Source organism: Staurois parvus, unplaced genomic scaffold (genome assembly GCF_062004578.1).
Source record: "Staurois parvus isolate SC_StPar_1 unplaced genomic scaffold, SC_StPar_1.0 ptg000440l, whole genome shotgun sequence".
Lineage (NCBI taxonomy): Eukaryota > Metazoa > Chordata > Amphibia > Anura > Ranidae > Staurois > Staurois parvus.
The window spans coordinates 2,676,939-2,698,615 of NW_028318236.1; the positions used below are offsets into that span (position 1 = coordinate 2,676,939).

The window sequence follows — 21,677 nt, forward strand, 5'->3', positions numbered from 1 at the left end:
GTTTGGAGACCACTAGCCTAGAGTAAAAGGTTTGAGAAAAGCTTCACTAGATTGTGAGCACTTACAAGCAGTATAAAATGTAAATACTTCTGGGTCGATAAAAGAAGGATTAAAGCCCCCTAAGCAACACTTGTGAAAATAGTCACCACAAAACAAACCTTGAAAAAATGTTAAGGTCTCAGGAAACCCCTGATAATTTTTCTTTTCATTTACAGATCACGGTACATTATCCTGACCAGTAAGTTGTAGAGCTAATCATAACATTGGTGCTCCATGCTATCATGAAATTAATGTAAAACAAGTAATTCTTGCCAGGAAATAGAACAGAAAGTGAAAGTTGATATGTCCCCTTAAGTTGATGGTCAGTGCAAAAATTCCTTCTTTGTTCGTGCTCAGTGGAGAAAGTTCTCCCATCCTTAATGGTCAGTGGAGAAATTCCTCCTTTTGTTGGTGGTCAGTGGAGAAATTCCTCCTTTTGTTTGTAGTCAGTGGAGAAATTCTTCCTTTTGTTGGTAGTCACTGGAGAAATTCCTCCTTTTGTTGGTAGTCAGTGGAGAAATCCCTCCTTTTGTTGGTGGTCATTGGAGAAATCCATCCTTTTGTCGGTGGTCAGTGGAAAAATCCCTGCTTTTTTTGGTGGTCAGTGGAGAAGTCCCTCCTTTTGTTGGTGGTCAGTGAAGAAATCCATCCTTTTGTTGGTGGTCAGTGGAGAAATTCCTCCTTTCATTGGTGGTCAGTGGAGAAATTCGTGTTTGCATTGGTGAGCAGTGGAGAAATTCCTCCTTACATTGTTGGTCAATGAAGAAGTGTCTCTTGGTGTTGGTCATTGAAGAAATTCCTTCTTTCGTTGGTGATCAGTGGAAATATTCCTCCTTTTGTTGGTGGTCAGTGGAGAGATTCCTCCTTTCATTAATGGTCAGTGGAGATATTCCTCCTTTTAGTGGCCAGTGGAGAAATTCCTCCTTACATTGGTGGCCAGTTGAGAAAATGCTGCTTATGTTGGTGGTCAGTGAAGAAATTCCTCCTTACGTTGGTAGTAAGTTTAGAAATTCCTCTACATCTGGCATGAATTGACCCTAAAAGTACCCCCCTACACTAATGGTCAGTGGATCAGGGTCCACCTTGCATTGGGCGTTAGAAGAAAAGGGTTTCTTACATTTATGATTAGTGGAACAAGGGAAGTCTTCCATAGGTAGACATTTAGACAAGAAATATCCTTTATATTATTAATCAGTGGAGAAAGGTCCTTCTTGCATTGAACATCAGAAAAAAAAGGGTTTCTTACATTTTAGATGATTAGGACAAGGGATGTCTGCCAGTTGACTACCCTGTGGAGGCCTTTACATTTATGGTCAGTGAACTAGGGCCCCTACATTTGTGGATAATCAAACAAGAAGAAGAGGAAGAATGTCCTTTTATATTGGTTATATTAGCAATTAGTCAAACACTAGCAAGCACTGGAAGAACCCTGGTTAAAAAATTCTGCTCTAAAGCAGCCAAATAAGTATTTTTAGGTGGTATTGTTATCATGACAGCTGTCTAACTTGCCCATCCCTTCATAAGTACACTCTGGGGCTTGTAGTTCTCCAGCTGCAGGATCCTTCAATCTGTGCTGTGAATGAAATGTTTGATTAACACAAGGAACTAACATTCTTTTTCTTCTAGAACAGGATCATCTGCTGCATAGATCTATTTTGTTTGACGTTTCCTGGATCATCTTAAAGCCTCCATTAATGTGGCACTAGGAATTATAATTTATCATCTGTGATTTCCTCAACTAGTGGGAAAAGTGCCTCCATACTGTGTGGGAAATATGGGGGAAACTGCCCCCCCACAAGCCCCAGCTGGAAGCCTTGGAATTGGTGTCTCTGGCGTTGGCCTCCTCGGAGGTGGATCAGCTGCCCCTCGTTTGCACAGTGCCATAGTGGAGCGGTTACGAGCACGAATCGCTGTGTGTCGTCAGCATCACCTCAACTGCGAGGGCCGCTATGAGCGCAGCAGGGCAGAGACCTCGGACAGAGAGAGGGAGAATACACTGCAACTGCTGACCTTGGTGCAACATGGCCAAGGTACCAGGAAGAACAGTAAGCACAACAAGAGCACCTGTGCAGCTCCCCCAGACTACCGCCAACACCAGCAACAGCAGCAACTGCTAGCCGATGACAGCAGTAATATCAACGGAGATCGGCACCACCAAACGTCTAATAATCTGGGACAAAGAAACTCGGCACTGGTCGCTGTAAGTAAAGTCATGGTCCTCTTTATAGCTCTCTGCACTGATCGTTGTATTCTGCGAGTGGGGAAGGCTTCCCACCAACAGAACACAATAGCATTGCAGGAAAGATTTCCCCATCCGCACTGAGGAGGTGATGAGGGAATCTGCACATTTTTTTTGTTCACCTAAAAAAAAAATGTGTAATGTATGGCCTACCTTAATTTCTTATATACAGGTGAAACTCGAAAAATTAGAATATCGTGCAAAAGTTAATTTATTTCAGTAATGCAACTTAAAAGGTGAAACTAAAATATGAGATAGACTCATTACATGCAAAGCAAGATAGTTCAAGCCGTGATTTGTCATAATTGTGATGATTGTGGCTTACAGCTCATGAAAACCCCAAATCCACAATCTCAGAAAATTAGAATATTGTGAAAAGGTGCAATATTCTAGGCTCAAAGTGTCCCACTCTAATCAGCTAATTAAGCCATAACACCTGCAAAGGGTTCCTGAGCCTTTAAATGGTCTCTCAGTCTGGTTCAGTAGGAATCACAATCATGGGAAAGACTGCTGACCTGACAGTTGTGCAGAAAACCATCATTGACACCCTCCATAAGGAGGGAAAGCCTCAAAAGGTAATTGCAAAAGAAGTTGGATGTTCCCAAAGCACATTAATAGTTATGTGTAAGGGAAAAGTGTGGAAGAAAAAGGTGCACAAGCAGCAGGGATGACCGCAGCCTGGAGAGGATTGCCAGGAAAAGGCCATTCAAAAGTGTTGGGCACTTTCACAAGGAGTGGACTAAGGCTGGAGTCAGTGCATCAAGAGCCACCACACACAGATGGATCCTGGACATGGGCTCCTGAACAACAAACAATGTCAGAAGTGTCTCACCTGGGCTAAAGAAAAACAGACCTGGTCTGTTGCTCAGTGGTCCAAAGTCCTCTTTCCTGATGAGAGCAACTTTTGCATCTCATTTGGAAACCAAGGACCCCGAGTATGGAGGAAGAATGGAGAGGCACACACTGCAAGATTCTTGAAGTCCAGTGTGAAGTTTCCACAGTCTGTGTTGATTTGGGGAGCCATGTCATCTGCTGGTGTTTGTCCACTGTGCTTCATTAAGTCCAGGGTCAATGCAGCCATCTACTAGGAGATTTTGGAGCACTTCATGCTTCCTTCTGCAGGCGAGCTTTATGGGGATGCTGACTTCATTTTCCAGCAGGACTTGGCACCTGCCCACACTGCCAAAAGCACCAAAACCTGGTTCAATGACCGTGGGATTACTGTGCTTGATTGGCCAGCAAACTCGCCTGACCTGAACCCCATAGAGAATCTATGGGGCATTGCCAAGAGAAAGATGAGAGACATGAGACCTAACAATGCAGAAGAGCTGAAGGCCGCTGTTGAAGCATCCTGGTCTTCCATAACACCTCAGCAGTGCCACAGGCTGATAGCTTCCATGCCACGCCGCATTGAGGCAGCAATTGCTGCAAAAGGGGCCAAAACCAAGTACTGAGTACATATGCATGCTTATACTTTTCAGAGGTCCGATATTGTTCTATATACAATCCTTGTTTTATTGATTGCATGTAATATTCTAATTTTCTGAGATTGTGGATTTGGGGTTTTCATGAGCTGTATGTCAATATCATCACAATTATGACAAATCACGGCTTGAATTATCTTGCTTTGCATTTAATGAGTCTATCACATATATTAGTTTCACCTTTTAAGTTGCATTACTGAAATAAATGAACTTTTGCAAGATATTCTAATTTTTCGAGTTTCACCTGTAATTTTTGTCTTGAATGGTTCCTTTTAAATGCCAGTATATACTTAAATCTGAGCCAACAGGATAAAAAAAATATCATCTAAATACGAGAGTCATGTGTAGTCTTTATTGAATCTTGGTGCACTTCGTGTATTTCTTCCAGATCTGTGCAGTAATCCAGTGTGAAACTTTGCTTCTGTGCAGGAGCTTCCTATAATAAAGACCGCTCACTGCTGCCCTCTCTTCTTAGGCAGGGTGGCTGGTCTTGTCTCCGCCCCCTCTTGTGGTTTTCTACAGGCAACCTGTAGTGGGTGAAGCCTGCTGGTTCCCTCCCACAGCTCTGCTGCCTGTACAGTAAGCTAAGTATAACAGTGCTAATGACACTACTACTTTTACAAGTTAATATTAGGGTTTGCAAGGGCATCTGAGTGGTTTTATATTCTTTGTGGCTATTAAAAAATTTAGTTAAATTAAAGTTTGTGTGCCCTAAGTTCAGCTTTAAAACCAAAACATCAGTGTGCTGTGGACTGACCTTTTAAGGAGCCAATTTTCATCTAGTTCCTAAGTAGGCTTTCGGTAGGGCTGTCATATTCTGAACAATATTCTGAGTGTTTGGGCACAGCGTGTGATTCATGTTGGCCGACCCCGCTTGTGTGATGTAAAACTTCTGCAGAGTGAGGCTGTGATGACTGATTCTAGGCATGGATCTCTATGAGGTCACACTCAGTTGAGCTGTCACTCCGATGACAGACACCCAGCCTCCTCCACAGACATACCGGTAAACATTCCCCCTTGTACACCGTGCCATCCTTCCATCACAAGCTTCTTTACAAGGAAAATGCTTGCACCCAAAAGGTGATCTGTTGCATATGCCGCAGTCGTGTTCGGGTCTGAAGAAAGCTAAGTAAACGATGCATTTGGCTTTGTGTTACACCACTGCTGTGTTTATCAACGCTTTGGACCTCATTTTCCCCTGACCCTGAAAGCAGTCACAAGAGTCTCTGCAGCTCAAGAAACAGACTGCTGTGTATTGCAGGCTGTGGATTGACTTACAGTTCAGTGGTAGCCCTGTGTATAATGAAGACTGCATGCTGCTTACGATTGCGGGTTCTGGTTTTGTGGTTGAACTTTATGCAAGCAGCTAAATACACATTAAAAAAAAAAATATATATATATTTAATATAAATATATATATTCATGTTTGGTTTTCTCTGCCAAACAGTCTCGTCATAAGGCATTCCTGCCAGACTGTGCAGTCAGATTCTGAATGTTCAAACCACAGCTTGCTTAACAACATACCCCCAGCTTGCTGATTGTAGTAGAAACATCACTCTGCTGAGTCCTCCCTCTCCCGTCACCTCCTGTCAGTATGTGTCAGTGCACTGCAGCAGAGCATCATTGGCTGCTAATTCTGCCTCCCCCTACCCCAGTCTAAGTTCCCATTTACACCTGAGCGTAGCGGGAACGCACGTTTCCGCTTGCACTTTCTTGTGCATTTTTCACATGTTAACAAGCATCACACCAAGGGCAGCCCATTCTCTTGAATGGGCTGCCCTACGTGCAGCAAATACTCCAAAGTAGCTCCAGAACCTTTTTGGTTGCGGAATGTCGGGTGTTCTTCAGTGCGCATTTTGATGTGTAACAATGAATGGCACGACAAGCGCGAACAACGACTGCAACACATTTGCAGTACGTTTCCGAAATGCACAGCAAAGTGCACATTTTTGTGTGTTTTCTCCTATGTTTAAGAAAGGTGGAGGTGTAAATGCAGCCTTAAACTGGCCGCAACTTGAATTTTGCAAGCACCACCCAGCTTGAATTAATAGAGAAGGTTGGGATCATAAAAAAACACACTTACATACTCACATCCATGCTTCAGTATTGGTGTGAGCAGCTGTCACCCGCTGGCTCTAGGACCAAGACGTGAGTGATCACATCGCCAACACGGCAAACTCTGTACTCCTGCGCTGGGGATGGGCAGTGGTTATGGTAACAATTTGGATATCCTGGAATATGCACTCCTTGCTGCCCTCAACGGGCCGGGGTAGTCCAAAGTCACTAGATACAAAAGAAAACAAAAAGAGGGCGCACCAGCCTAGTGCATTATCGTAAAAAATATTTATTAAAAGGATAAAAAGTAGGTATCATACTCACAATGGACATATAAAACAAAGACAACTCACAATAAACAGCGGTGTCCAATCCATACAGCATCTAAGTCCAAAACAATGGAACCCTGGACTTCCAACTGGCTAACGTGTTTTGAGGACTCAGCCTCTTCCTCAGAGCTGGAAGAAGAGGCTGAGTCCTCGAATTGCATTAGCCAGTTGGAAGTCCAGGGTTCCATTGTTTTGGACTTAGATGCTGTATGGATTGGACACCGCTGTTTATTGTGAGTTGTCTTTGTTTTATATGTCCATTGTGAGTATGATACCTACTTTTTATCCTTTTAATAAGTATTTTTTACAATAATGCACTAGGCCGGTGCGCCCTCTTTTTGTTTTCTTTTGTGAGTGATCACATGACCAGTAATCACTCAGTTCTTGGTATTCAGTCAGCAGTCACTGCTCTGCCTCTGCGACACTCACTAGAGCGCCGGGCTTGGGGGGGCAATTAGGATCTGGGTGAATCCTGACAATATGGCTGGGATTCTTCCAGAGCCTGGAGCAGCTCTGTTATGTCTTCTGACAGTAGGCGATAGCTCACTGTTGGCTGATTCTGGGTCACAAGATAGCACAAGTCAGTGCACTTCTGTGACCCACAAGAGAAGTATGACCAAAAAAGAATTGGCCATACATTTCTTTTAAGTTAATTTAAAAGTCAGCCGAGCCAGGTGAGAAATGATCAGCTGAACAGTAGCTGCATCCTGTAAGATTCAGTTACTGTTCCGGTGTTCAGACAGCCACAGGTGCTGTGGCTTTCTAAATATAATTGCCAGCAGTGGAGATTCCTCCATCCACATTGTTTAGTGTGGATGAAAGAATTGATTGACTTTCTCTCATTCAGCCCACAGGCTGAACAAGAGACCTCAAAGCGTCCATGACGAGCTTAAAGTGATATTAAACCTTTTTCCACACTTGCACTACAGTATGGTTCTTCTTTAAAATTCATTTTAGGCCAGTCTGTATGTTGCTGCTGCATGCAAGTACCCTCCATCCCTTTACGGGTGTCTTTTTAGCCAGCTAGCTGTTGAAGACAGGGGGCATGGAAAGGTACTGGGTGTGATTTACCTTAACCAAAAAGCCCCACCTAGTCGTCATTTTTTTATTGGCCGGGTGTGACTTTCATCGATCCAAGTGGGCGTCATATGCTGTCCTCCCGGATTACCGCCGCTGTGGCGAGATCTGTCACCATCTGTGTCCATCAGACACAGCCAATGACCGATCTGTGTACCGACCTCTTGCTGGTACCATGTAACCACTGTGATCAGCCACAGCAGGTCACCTGACAATTGTAAACAATAGATGGTTTCCTTTCATGCCAACCATTGTATAAAATTGTGTTGCTAGCTGTGATTGGTCACAGTAATCACATGGTACAGACTGGGCCAATCACAGCTCATCTGTGCCATGTGATTAGCTGTTATGGACCACCTAGTGTATTCTAGCAGTCCACAGAACAGGATTCCCCAGGGCGCGGAGTCTAAGCCCCAGTCCGCTTGTTCACCAGAGCCCCTGATGGTGGGGATGGGCTTGGAGCGGACAGTGACCAAGTCGCGGCCCCTGAGTACACCCACCTGAGGTAGAGGAATCACCAGAGGTAATGACAGGTAGAGAGCCTGACGTGAAGAGGCAGACAGGTCTGGAGAGTAGCAGCTATTCCGTGCTGGTCGGATGGATGGCTGAGCAATAGCGTGGTCAAACGGGCCACGTCGGTAACAGAGGGGTCAGCGTAATACAAGGCAGCAGGCAGAAGAATAGTCAGGTCACTCGCCGGGGTCGGTACCAGTAGTTCAGATCCTGTAGGGATATCCAAAAAGAGAGGTTGAACTTAGCCAGGGGTCAGAGCAGGAGAAGTCAGCAGAGGTCAGGTCCAGGCAGGTCAGCAACGAATCTCAAACAACAGGAACAAGATCAGACCATACGGCAACTTGTGTCTGTGCAGGGCTGGTTTAAGTAGCCCGCCCTGCACCTGACAGGCGCAGCCTAGGTCCTAGTGTCTGCCCAGCACCGTCATAGGCGACGGGTGCGCCTGGGTCCTAGTGCCCTGATGCCTGCATGTTTTGACAGACACCTACGCATGTGCAGACCCATGCGTCGCGATGGTCCCTGACATTAGCTGTGGCCAATCACAGCTAAACACAACAAAAAACATGAATCAATTTCATTCAGTTAAATGCTTGCCTGTAGCAGTGAATTGTATTGCTATGGGCAATCATAATATGTACAAATAAATACTGATCACTTTCCCAGAGTAGTACAATGTTACTGTGGTACTGTGCAAAACTTGTAGAAAAAAAATGTGATAATAAAATAGAATAATCACATAGTCACAAGTCAGTGTCCCTGATCATCGTCACACCAGTTATTTGATAATGCTGCACTGCACAGGTGACAGTAGGAAGAAAAAAAAAAGGTGAAAACATTTTTTTTTTCAATTTCTTCATTTTCCTAAAAATTATGACAAAAGATTACAATGTCAAAAAACTTACCATGCCTCTTACTAAATAACTCAGACTGTCTACTTTCCAAGAAGGGGTAATTTGAAGATATTTCTACTGTCCTGACTTATTTGGGCCTCAAGAAATGAGATTGGCTGTCAGTACATCAGGATTGATCGATTTTCAGATATACAAATATAGTTTGTGGACTCTATGACTTTCCTACAGACTAAATAATATGCACTGATTTGGGTTATTTTCACCCAAAAAATGTAGCAGAATACATTTTGGCCTAAATTTATGAAGATCAAAATTTCAAAACAGATATTAAGAAAAAAAAATGTTTTGTTTTCAAAATTTTTGTTTATTTTTAATTTGTTTAACAAAAAAAACAAAACTCAGTGGTGATTAAATACCACCAAAAGATAGCTCTAGTTGTGTGAGCAAAATGTTAAAAATGTAGTCTGGGTACAGTGTTGCATGACTGCGCAATTGTCATTCAAAGTGCAACAGCACTGAAAGCTGAAAATTGGCCTGAGCAGGAAGGGTGTAAAAGTGCCTGGTATTGAAGTGGTAAATGTAGAGCAGGGGTCTCCAAATATTCTAAAAGGGCAAGTTTACTCTCCTTCAGACTTTACAGGGGCCAGACTGTGACCAGTGGGAGTAAACAATGCTCAGTCTTTGGTATTAGGGGAGAAATAGTTGGTGTCAGTAATAGGAATAGTGCCCCATTGTTGATGTCAGTGGCAGGAATTACTCTCCATTGTGGGTGTAAGTGGTAGGAATAATGCCTCAAGGTCTGGACAAAGGCAAGAAAAGGGCCACATCCGACCCCAGGACTACATTTTTGGAGACCACTGATGTAAAGAATGCATTAAAGTGGTTGTAAACCTCAGACATGAAATATGAACAAAGCATATCCCTCTATAGTGTGTACTTGTTTCAATCTAGAGTACTAAGTGTCATGTCTGTCTGCTGCTTTGTTGCTGCTGTCAGAATGAATCACTTCTGACACATTTTCCTGACACCAAGAGAAAAATGATGATGGAAAGGAGCTCCAGCCCACATCCTGTGATTGACAGTCTTAGCTTTGTTCCTGTGAGCTATGTGGAGGGGGGGGGTGTCCCTTCCCTCCAATCAGCTCTCGGAGCTCTCCTCAATGAGCTCTGCAGAATGTAATTTCAACTCTCCACCCCCTTTTCTAAACTCTGACAGGTTTTATGAATTCAGCACTTTGAAGGGCTGTGGAGATGAGAGTGCTACAGATAAAGAGGTACAACAATATGTAGAAGGCTTTTTTTCATCTCAGTGTATCACCTGAGGCCCGTCACTTCACTGGGTATATGTAAAAGTTTACAAACACTTTAAGGTGTTACTAAACCCACAACAGTAAAATCAGTCTGTATGTGCAGTAAAGCAGGGGTCTTGAATTACAATTTACTGATGTCCTGTCAGCAAAATCTCCTTCCAGCAGAGGTCCGAATCTCGTTAGCGATATAACACATCACAGTCCCCCGGTACATTATGATCCTTAGCGTACCTTTCACACTGTAGTCCCCTCTACATCACAGTCCTCTCTTTAAAGAAGTCCCACAGTGTCCTCTTTTCCCTTCACATCACTGCCCTCCTTTACATCACAGCGCTCCTTAACACAACCCAGCACCCCTTAACACAACACATCACCCCTTAACACAACACAGCACCCCTAACAACAGAAAATATATAGCAAGGACGGGATGTCTCTTTGCTGGACAGGGATGTTTCTTTGCTGGATAGGGATGTCCCTTTGCTGGACTGAGATGTCTCTTTGCTGGACCCAACTTGACAAAAAGACAGCCCAGTCTAGCAAAGAGACAGCCCAGTCCAGCAAAGAGACAGCCCAGTCCAGCAAAGAGACAGCCCAGTCCAGAAAAGAGACATCGCTGCCCAGCAAAGAGACAGTCCGCCCAGCAAAGAGACAGCCCAGTCCAGCAAAGAGACAGCCCAGTCCAGCAAAGAGACAGCCCAGTCCAGCAAAGAGACAGCCCAGTCCAGCAAAGAGACAGTCCAGTCCAGCAAAGAGACATCGCTGTCCAGCTAAGAGACAGCCCGTCCAGCTAAGATACAGCCCGTCCAGCAGAGAGACAACCCACCCAGCAGAGACAGCCCCATCCACCACTGCTACAGAGCTGCCAGTGGGCGAAGAAGAGAGGCCGCCGTTGTCCCTTCAGTGCAGCGGCAGGCCGAGGAGGTGTCCCTGTGTCAGCAGCACTTCCTGCTTGTCATCTGGAGCCGTCTCTGCTGCTCCTCCTGTTTGCCCTGCTTTAGGCAGAGCCGCAAAGCGGGAGGTGAGCGGCGGCCGTGGTCTGTATTAGCCGTGTCCAGACCACAGTCGCTGCTTACCTTCTGCTGTGCGGCCCGGTCATCTTAAGCCCGGTGGCCTGGTGTGCCCTATGGCCAGTCCAGGCCTGGGCCCGAGGGAGGGCCCCCAGTGGTGGTGGTGGCGTGGCTGTCCCTCTGTATGGTTCCGGACCACGGTCCACCATTTAATGACCACTGCAGTAAAGCATACTTGTTATACTCACTGTGGAACCTAAGGAGTTATTCCTCTACATTGTGTAAAAATGCTGTTTGATCCTGCCTTTTCTGATCTTCCCCTTCTTCCAGTGCCCCCCTCTTATCTCTTGATAAGACATATCGTGTGGAGTCACTCTGCACATGCTCAGTTTGTTGTGTATTGCTAGAAAGTTTTTTTTTTTGTCTTGGGAGAGTGCTTGTGATCAGCACAGGGCCAATCAGCACTGTCCAAACAGGGGACAGGGATTCTGCTTCCTCCTAGAGCAAAATGAAAACTCCTCCTACAAGCTTTAACCAGTGCTCACCTGAACACTGATAGAAGTCACATGGCTGTGCTAACTGCTGATGAGAAAAGGTATTTAGCAGTTTATATTTACTAAAATAATTGCATTTCCATGTTCTGTGTACTGTGGGAGACCAGATAGAGTGAATGCAGGGTCCTGGGTTTAGTAACATTTCAAGGTAAAAAAAAGTCTAGCATTTAGTGCCACCATAAGTGCTTTTGTTCGATAGGTACCAATTTAGGTGGGTTTTTTTAAATTAATAATTATATGTTTTTAATTAGTACATACTAGTAATAATTGACATTTTGTATCTGCCTTGTTTTAAAGTAAAAAAATGTTCTGTCAAAAAATTATGCATTTTAAAAATGATAGTTAAACCAGGCATGTAGTCATGATGAATAAATCAGGCATTTAGATACAACTACTAAACCATGCATTTCGATATGATGAGTAAACCACGTGATTCATTATGATGGGTAAACCAGGGATTTGGATATGATTGATAAATGAGGCATTTAGATATGATGGGTAAACCAGACATTTAGATATGAAGGTGCATCCGGCTTTTAGATATGATGGGTAAACCAGACATTTAGATATGAAGGTACATCCGGCTTTTAGATATGATGGGTACACTAGACATTTAGATAGGAAGGTACATCCGGCTTTTAGATATGATGGGTACACCAGGCATTTAGATATGAAGGTACATCCAGCATTTAGATATGATGGGTACACCAGACATTTAGATATGAAGGTACATCCGGCTTTTAGATATGATGGGTACACCAGGCATTTAGATATGAAGGTACATCCGGCTTTTAGATATGATGGGTACACCAGGCATTTAGATATGAAGGTACACCCGGCTTTTAGATATGATGGGTACACCAGGCATTTAGATATGAAGGTGCATCCGGCTTTTAGATATGATGGATACACCAGGCATTTAGATATGAAGGTGCATCCGGCTTTTAGATATGATGGATACACCAGGCATTTAGATATGAAGGTACATCCGGCTTTTAGATATGATGGGTACACCAGGCATTTAGATATGAAGGTACATCCGGCTTTTAGATATGATGGGTACACCAGGCATTTAGATATGAAGGTACATATGGCTTTTGGATATGATGGGTAAACCAGATATTTAGATATGAAGGTGCATCCGGCATGTAGATATGATGGGTACACCAGACATTTAGATATGATGGGTGCACCAGACATTTAGATATGATGGGTACACCAGACATTTAGATATGATGGGTACACCAGACATTTAGATATGATGTGTACACCAGGCATTTAGATACCAGAAGCGTGTAAATTTTTTTTAAAAATTACTTGTCCAAGGACTAAATCTGGGTCCCAATTTACTTGTCCCTCATGCCAATCTACTTGTCCTGAAAATAAAAAAAAATTATTTTAACCAAAACTGTATTTAAATCTAAGGTGCTTTTAGGAATGTTTGGGGTTTTTAAAAATGAAAGAGGCTTTATGGCGACTTAAATGTTGAATATTTTACCATTGAGCTGTTTATCTCCTCCTCCCCTCCCTCCAGCACCGCACCTGGGGACTAGCAGGGAGGGGAGAGACCTTGCAGTATAATGAACACTGGTTGAGCGCTCGTCAGGTAACGGGAGTATCGGGCTGTCCTAAAGCTCAGCAGAAACGCATCTTCTGAGCAAGTAAATGAGGTGCCGGCCTCAATGAGAGAAAAAAAAAACTTGGTGCTCAGTACAAGCGCATGCCGACCATCCAAATCAAGCTCCGGTGCCCGCTCTGTTAAAGGATAAGTCCACCTTTTAAAAAAGTAAATAAATAAATGTACATGTTTTTGCAGGTAAAGAAATGTGCATTTCCTGTTTTTTTTAGGAGCCTAGAAAGCATTACACCAGTGATCAGCAGATTGCGGGTGTAATGCAGGACTCCTGCAGACTGTCAGTGTAATCTTTCTGCCCATACATCGTGCATCATACGGGCAGGCAGATACACAATGACAGGAAGACTTAATGAACTACCAGAGCGTTCAACAACGCCGTGGTAGTTCATTGAGAAATACAAGCCGACACCGCAAAGGATGTCAGTACTTGTAGCTGATTCATTCAGATAACTTTCTGAATGAATGAAGTGGCAGTGTGGGCAGAGCCCGGCCCGGCCACACTCTTTTCAAAAAGTGACAGCTGATACAGGGAACTTCTCCCCATACTGCTGTCACACAGATTGCCAAGCCGCTGCAGGAGCAGGAACATGTTACATATTCCACCCTAAAAATGGGAAGAATATGTAACATGTTCCCAAAGGTATCATTTAACCCTTTCACTGTTATAGTAATTTTTGTGTTTTTTGCACACATGTTTAAAAATCATTTTAGGCCTGAAGATTATATAAAACCCCCAAATCCCCCATATTATATATTTTATGAAAGCAGACATCCTAGAGCAGTGATGGCGAACCTTTTTGAGCCCGAGTGCCCAAACTGCAACCCAAAACCAACTTATTTCTTTCAAAGTGCCAACACTGCAATGAAACCTGAATATCGAGCTTTTGGTTTAGAAAAAACAACTCGTACAGTAGTGCAAACTAATTAACAGTACAGGGATGACCAGAGACTGCGGACACAGTACAGGGATGACCAGAGACTGCAGACACAGTACAGGGATGACCAGAGACTGCAGACACAGTACAGGGATGACCAGAGACTGCAGACACAGTACAGGGATGACCAGAGACTGCGGACACAGTACAGGGATGACCAAAGACTGCGGACACAGTACTGGGATGACCAGAGACTGCGGACACAGTACAGGGATGACCAGAGACTGCGGACACAGTACAGGGATGACCAGAGACTGCGGACACAGTACAGGAGATGACCAGAGACTGCGGACACGGTACAGGAGATGACCAGAGACTGCGGACACGGTACAGGGATGACCAGAGACTGCAGACACGGTACAGGGATGACCAGAGACTGCGGACACAGTACAGGGATGACCAGAGACTGCAGACACAGTACAGGAGATGACCAGAGACTGCAGACACAGTACAGGAGATGACCAGAGACTGCGGACACAGTACAGGAGATGACCAGAGACTGCGGACACAGTACAGGAGATGACCAGAGACTGCGGACACAGTACAGGAGATGACCAGAGACTGCGGACAGTACAGGGATGACCAGAGACTGCGGACACAGTACAGGGATGACCAGAGACTGCGGACACAGTACAGGAGATGACCAGAGACTGCGGACACAGTACAGGGGATGACCAGAGACTGCGGACAGTACAGGGATGACCAGAGACTGCGGACACAGTACAGGGATGACCAGAGACTGCGGACAGTACAGGAGATGACCAGAGACTGCGGACAGTACAGATGACTGCTGACCTTTGGAGAGGTGGGAAGCGGGTACCTGAATTTGACAGGTACCCGCTCTTACTTCCGCAGAGTTTTTTTTTTATCTTACCTGTTCCTTTATCCAGCCGCGCGCTGTCTTCCCGGCTTCTGTAGTGTGGGCGCTCGTCGGACAGCCGGATGCCCAGTGCGCATGCGCGAGAAGCGCTGCGCTTTGTGATTGGTCCGGCGGCTTCTGGGATCTGTCATGTGTCCCAGGTACCGCCTTACCATTCACAAAGAGCACTGCTTCTTGCGCATGCGCACTTGGGACCCGGCTGCCACGCACACTACAGAAGCCGGGAAGACAGCGCACCGCTGGATAGAGGGACAGGTACGGTCCCACTGCAGAGCTGAGCGGCCGGCCCGGTATTCTGACACGCCGGCGGTGGAAATACCGGACTGGCCGCTCTATATTCGCTCCATAAGACGCACTGACATTTTCCCCCCTTTTTTGGGGGAAAAAAAGTGCGTCTTATGGAGCGAAAAATACGGTATTCTCCTGGCGTGCCCACAGATAAGGCTCGGCGTGCCGGCTGTGGCACGCGTGCCACGGGTTCGCCATCACTGTCCTAGAGAATAAAATAGTGGTAGTTCCAATTTTTTATGTCACTTGACATTACTACAAGGTTGCACCGAGTAAATAGATACCCATTATGTCAAACCTTAAATTTGCGAGAACCCGTGAAATGGCGACAAACTTCAGTACCCTATATTTTCTATAGGCAGCGCTTTAAAAGCTCCCTATAGGTCATCAGTTTTAGAGTTACAGAATTAAGTCTGGTGCTAGAATTATTGCTCTCATCACGGCAATATGTAACGTGTATCGCAATCAGCGTTTTTATACATAGGTGCCCCATCGCTTGAGTTTATGTTTGTATGTGCGTATATATGTGGGGGGGGCATAACATTTTTTGGGAGGGGGGTTTATGTGCTTGGGCGTAACTTTAATTTTTTACAAATACAAAATTTTTTTTTCTAGTTAACTAAATGTAATTATTTTTTTTTGGTGACAAGTTCTCTTTAATATTAAAGGAGACATCCAGGTTCTGAAAGATCCTGCATGTGTCCTTTGTGCTCCACTGAATGTAATGCATTGCAGACCACACTGCATTACATTCTTTCCACGCCATGGTGGTCAGGGAAACTCATTGTTTCCTGGCTGTTCTGGCCAGGGAAACTGTCACTGGGGTTCTGGAAGTAACGTCATACACGTTGCTTGTAGGTCAAGAACAAGAGTGCCCAGGAGAGAGAGAAAGAGAGAGGGGGGGGGAGAGAGAGAGAAAGAGAGGGAAGAGAGAGAAAGAGGGAAGAGAGAGAGAATCATATATACATACACACACTTACTGAAATCTCTCGCTCTCTCATGAGGGGCGCAAAAGTACCCAATTGCACTTCTGCTCATTGACTGACATGGTGGGAGGCTGGGCAGTTGGTATGGGGGTGGGATAAGGGCAAATGGCATAGAGGTAAGATAAGGGCAGATGACATAGAGGTGGGATAAGGGCAGATGACATAGAGGTGGGATGAGGGCAGATGACATAGAGGTGGGATGAGGGCAGATGGCTTAGAGGTGGGATGAGGGCAGATGGCATAGAGGTGGGATGCGGGTAGATGACATAGAGGTGGGATGAGGGCAGATGGCATAGAGGTGGGATGCGGGCAGATGACATGGAGGTGGGATGCGGGCAGATGACATGGAGGTGGCATGTGGGCAGATGACATGGAGGTGGCATGTGGGCAGATGACATGGAGGTGGCATGCGGGCAGATGACGTGGAGGTGGGATGAGGACACATGGCGTGGAGGTGGGATGAGGGCAGATGGCATGGAGGTGGGATGAGGGCAGATGACATAGAGGTGGAATGAGGGCAGGTGGCATAGATGTGGAATGAGGGCAGATCACATGGAGGTGGGATACGGGCAGATGGCATAGAGGTGGGATGAGGACAGATGGCATAGAGGTGGGATGCAGGCAGATGACATGAAGGTGGAATGCGGGCAGATGACATGGAGGTGGGATGCGGGCAGATGACATGGAGGTGGGATGCGGGCAGATGACATGGAGGTGGCATGCGGGCAGATGACGTGGAGGTGGGATGAGGACACATGGCGTGGAGGTGGGATGAGGGCAGATGGCATGGAGGTGGGATGAGGGCAGGTGGTATAGAGGTGGAATGAGGGCAGATCACATGAAGGTGGAATGTGGGCAGATCACATGGAGGTGGGATACGGGCAGATCACATGGAGGTGGGATGAGGGCAGATCACATAGAGGTGGGATGAGGGCAGATGGCATAGAGGTGGGATGAGGGCAGATGGCATAGAGGTGGGATGAGGGCAGATCGCATGGAGGTGGGATGCGGGCAGATCGCATGGAGGTGGGATGCGGGCAGATCACATGGAGGTGGGATGCAGGCAGATCACATGGAGGTGGGAATTGTGGGCAGATCACATGGAGGTGGGATGAGGGCAGGTCACATAGAGGTGGGATGAGGGCAGTGGGCATAGAGGTGGGATGAGGGAAGATGGCATAGAGGTGGGATGAGGGCAGATGGCATAGAGGTGGGATGAGGGCAGATGACAGAGGTGGGATGAGTGGAAATGCGGATAGGACACGGGACTCTAAGTCCTAGCAATAAGAGGGTGAACTACATATTTCAAAGTGTATGAGAAGGCAAATATTGTTCTTCTCTTTTTTTTCCCCCCCTTTTTTTAGTTTTTGAATAGAGCAGAGATTGGTTCAAACCCTGTCACATTTTTATTGCTAAAATCAAGAAAATGGGCTAGGAATATTCATCCTCTCTATTTCTCCTTTTGGCCATTGTCTATGAGCCGGAAATTGATCAGAAATCCAAAATGATAAAGTTGTCACCAGGACAGGAGGTGAGGTAAACTCTTCCAGTGTTGACACGTTTTGGTGACCTCTGTCTAAGAAGGGAATTCCTATAACTTTGTAGGGATTTATTGTCCCTTCTAATGTTTCACTCATGTCTTCGGGATAGAAAATTACAGCAAATCTCCCAAATGGGACATAGACAGCAAAATATAAACTTATGGAGATTATGGATACAGTTGCTTCATACAGCTGTCCTTAGTAATGAACGACTGTACGGGGGTTAACCCATACATGTGTATGGGCCTACAGCCTGGGATGCAGGCAGTCTGTATCCAGGAGTGTACAGCTTTATACATGCTTACGTTTACAAAAGTAACACTGTACAGCTCTGTACGGACAATCGTCACTATGGATAGCTGTACACAGAAGCTGCATATTCCAGGTGCTGAAGTACAGCCTCAAGTTATGTTGTAATTTCCAATAGGACCATCTGCATGAAGTCTTAAATTGCACATGGGTTGCAAAGCATGATAAAGAACGTATTGTGGGCTTGATTTTCTCCGACTGATGTGTATTTCGAAGCCTCTTTCGTACATGTTTATGCAAACGGGGGGTTTGGTTATTGAAGTAAAAAAATGTGGGCAAAACTTTTCTGTAACTTACTGTACATAGGTTGTTAAAATGTCACATGTGGGTAGAGTAACTCTTCCTCTTTCCTGTAGTAACTCTTCTTCTTTTCATTGCAGGTAAACAATGGATTCCATGTAGAAGCAATTTGCCATCATTGAGTTCTTGAGAAAGGAGGGTTGCAGGCTGTCTCACATCCATAGAAGGCTACAGAAAGTTTACAGAGATGACACCATTTAAACTTCCATCAGTGTGCGCATTACTGTTGTCAATGGTGTTATCTCTGTAACCACTTGCCGACCAGCTAAAGTACATATAAGTTGTGGGTTTAAAGTCAGCCATAACCCCGGTAATAAAATTTTCAGCCAGCAAAGCTCTTTTCCCTAAAAGCAGTCCGAGTGGCTAATTAGCTGCTGGATCTCTTTTAAAAGCAGCAGGAGGAGTCGTTCTCCCCCTCCCGTCAGTGTTTTTCGGGCTTACCTGTCGCACCGGGAAGCCTGGGATCCGATCCAGCCACTTTGCATGTCTGGCCATAGAGGTGAAGAGAGACCAGATCTTCTCTGATCCCCTTTCTGACCTAGTAGACGTCATGACTTCACTTCTGTTTTAAGGTAGACTGCCTTTTTTTGGGGGGGGGGGGGGGGGAGGATCAGATCAATGTTTTTTTTATCTAATGCTTTCAAGGGTAGAGGAGAGATCTGGGGTCTTATGGATCCCAGATTTTTCCATAAAGAGGACTTATGCTTTATTGTTATAACAAGGGATGTTTACATTTCTTGTAATAGCAATAAAAGTGATTAAAAAAAATTGAGGGACATTGTAAACAAAAATCCAATGACCTCCATTTTATTCTCTAGGACCTCTGCAAAAAAAATAAAAATAAATATATATATATATATATATATATATATTATGCCATATATATATAATGCTTAGGGGTGTTATTATAAATGCCATATATATATAATGTTTGGGGGTGTTATTATAAATGTCATATATATAAAATGTTTGGGGGTTCTAAGTAATTTTTTAGGAAGTGCTTGATTTTTACTTGTACACAAAAAGTGTCATAAAAGGCTGGGTCTACAACTGGGTAAACATTCTGTAGCCTTCTGTAGATATTGGACAGCCTGCATCCCTCCTTCATCTGGAACTCAATGATGGCACTCTGTTTCTGCTTGAATTCCATTGTTTACCTGCAATGAAAAAGCAGAAGAAGAGTTACTATAGAGGAAGAGTTACTCTACCAACATGTGACATTTGAACATCATATGTAAGTTAATAAAAAGTTTTGCCCACTTTTGCATTACTTTAAGTACAAACCTCACATTTGCAAGAGCATGAAGATTGGCATTATTATGCTCATATTAACTTGTATTAAAGATGGAAAACCACCGACCAGAGATTTCACCTTTGTGTTGGAGGGGGTATGGGATTAAGGGAACAATGGCACATATATGGTGCAATTGCCCTAAAATACAGACGATTTTGCAAGTAATAATTCAATATATACAGGAGATACTTGGGATTAGTATACTGAAACACCCGTGGGTTTGCTATTCCATAAGTCGGTGACTACAGTAAAACAATATAAGAATATGATGCTATTTCACTTAATAAATGTGGCCAAAGGACTTAAGGACGTGGCCAAAGGACTTATTCCCACAAGAAATTAGAAAGCACAAGAAACCTCAAAAATAAGAGACTGGATACAGAGAGTTGCGTATATATACAAGATGGAGGAACTATACCATATTGGTGAGGATAAAATTGAAAAATGTATAAAAACATGGGGAAGATGGTGTGATTTTAAAACATCAAAGAGATACCTAGAAATGTTCGGAGTCTAAAGAACAAGGAGAGATAAATGATGGAATGAGGGTTCCGCAGAAGGGTAAAAGAGAGGAAAAAGGAGAGGGGTGATGATAAACAGAAAGAGTATTAGAGGAACAAGTAGTAAAAGAAAATAGTAAGAAAAATGGGATTAAATTGATGGGAGGCAGTGGGCAGGTGGGGGGGGGGCTGGAAGGGAATAGGTACAATTTGTGTGAAAATTTGTGTTTTTTTTAATGTTTGATATAAAGCTGTTTTTTTAATATATTAAAAAAAAAAAAGATGGAAAAAGCCTAGAGTTCCTCCTTTATGGGGTGGTGCCCACACAAAGTAATGAGAATTGTATGAAAGCATATCTTATTCTGGTGTGCCTGGAGCAGTATAATCTGTGTACACTGTATAGCCCTGCTTACACCTCTGCCGGTAATAGAGACGACGAGGGAACGGGAACTTACTAATTGTATAGAAATGTTTTCTGTAGTGTGTGTATAAAGGATTAGGAAGGAGCAGCTTTTCTTAACACAAAGTAAAGCCAGATACATTAACATACCATAATATACTTATACTTGATACTTAACTATACAAAGAGATTAGTGTTCTCTATAGAACCCTCAGTATGGAAGAGTCATGTTATGCTGGAGGTCTCAGAGAAGAATAAGCTTTATTATTTCAAGGGCAAAATGTTTGATTCAGGCTTAGTTACCAGGTTTCCTTACACAGGCCTGGTCTATCAGGGTTATGGTGTGAACGCTCTAAGTTCCATATTCACATATTGAAATGACTATAGAGATGTTCAGTACCAGTGGCAGGCAGGTACAGGACAGGAACCATCAATTTCTGCCTCTAAAAACTTTTTATTGAAGAAATAAAGATAATAACAGTAAGAGCTGTGTCCGCACAGCGGTATTCAAAGACAAAAGAGGAAATAGAGAACACCAAGTTGATTGCACACTATTGTGAATGTGGTTTGGATCAGAAGTTGTAGATCCGGACAAGGTAAGCCGAAAAAGATTAGAAAAGTAAGCTGGCAATATACATGATATGCGACCAAATGTTTTTGAACAGATGGCCATCACATCTACACTATTAGAGAAAAATTAGGTGGATACCTCTCCAAATAATTGAGTTCAAATATTTCTAGTGAAGGTTGTTGTTAATGCTTATAGTCACAGCCAGTGAAAAGGGACACACAGAGGAAGCTCAGGATCAAGCACACCGGTGTGCCACAATAGGAAGCGGCAGGGGACCTGAGAAGGGGAGGATCTGGGCTGCTATGTGCAAAACCATTGCACAGAACAGGTAAGTGTGACATGTTTGTTATTTTTTTAAAAATAAGCCTTTACAATCACTGTAAGTTTTAAGTGGGAGTTGGAAATTGTGTATAAATACTGCTGCCCCTTCCACATCCTCCTGTTCTGCAATTAAGCAGCAATAGGGGCCGAAATGCGTAAGTAGGAAGAATTGGGTGGAGTATTCTCTGTCGTGCTGGAACAAAAAAAGCTGATTATAGCTTTTTTGGAAATGGCAGTGTATAACTTCAAAAAGGTATTT

At 44.2% G+C, this 21,677-nt stretch overlaps 1 protein-coding gene across 1 annotated transcript in view; it reads left to right on the forward strand.

The window, feature by feature from the left end:
* MAML2 (mastermind like transcriptional coactivator 2) overlaps positions 1-21,677 on the forward strand; it is a 274,107-nt gene that overhangs the window by 11,037 nt on the left and 241,393 nt on the right. Inside the window, exon 2 of the mRNA XM_089687924.1 lies at positions 1,666-2,239. Coding sequence (XP_089544050.1) covers positions 1,814-2,239 — 426 coding nt within the window. The 5' untranslated portion in view covers positions 1,666-1,813. The remainder of the gene's footprint in view (positions 1-1,665; positions 2,240-21,677) is intronic.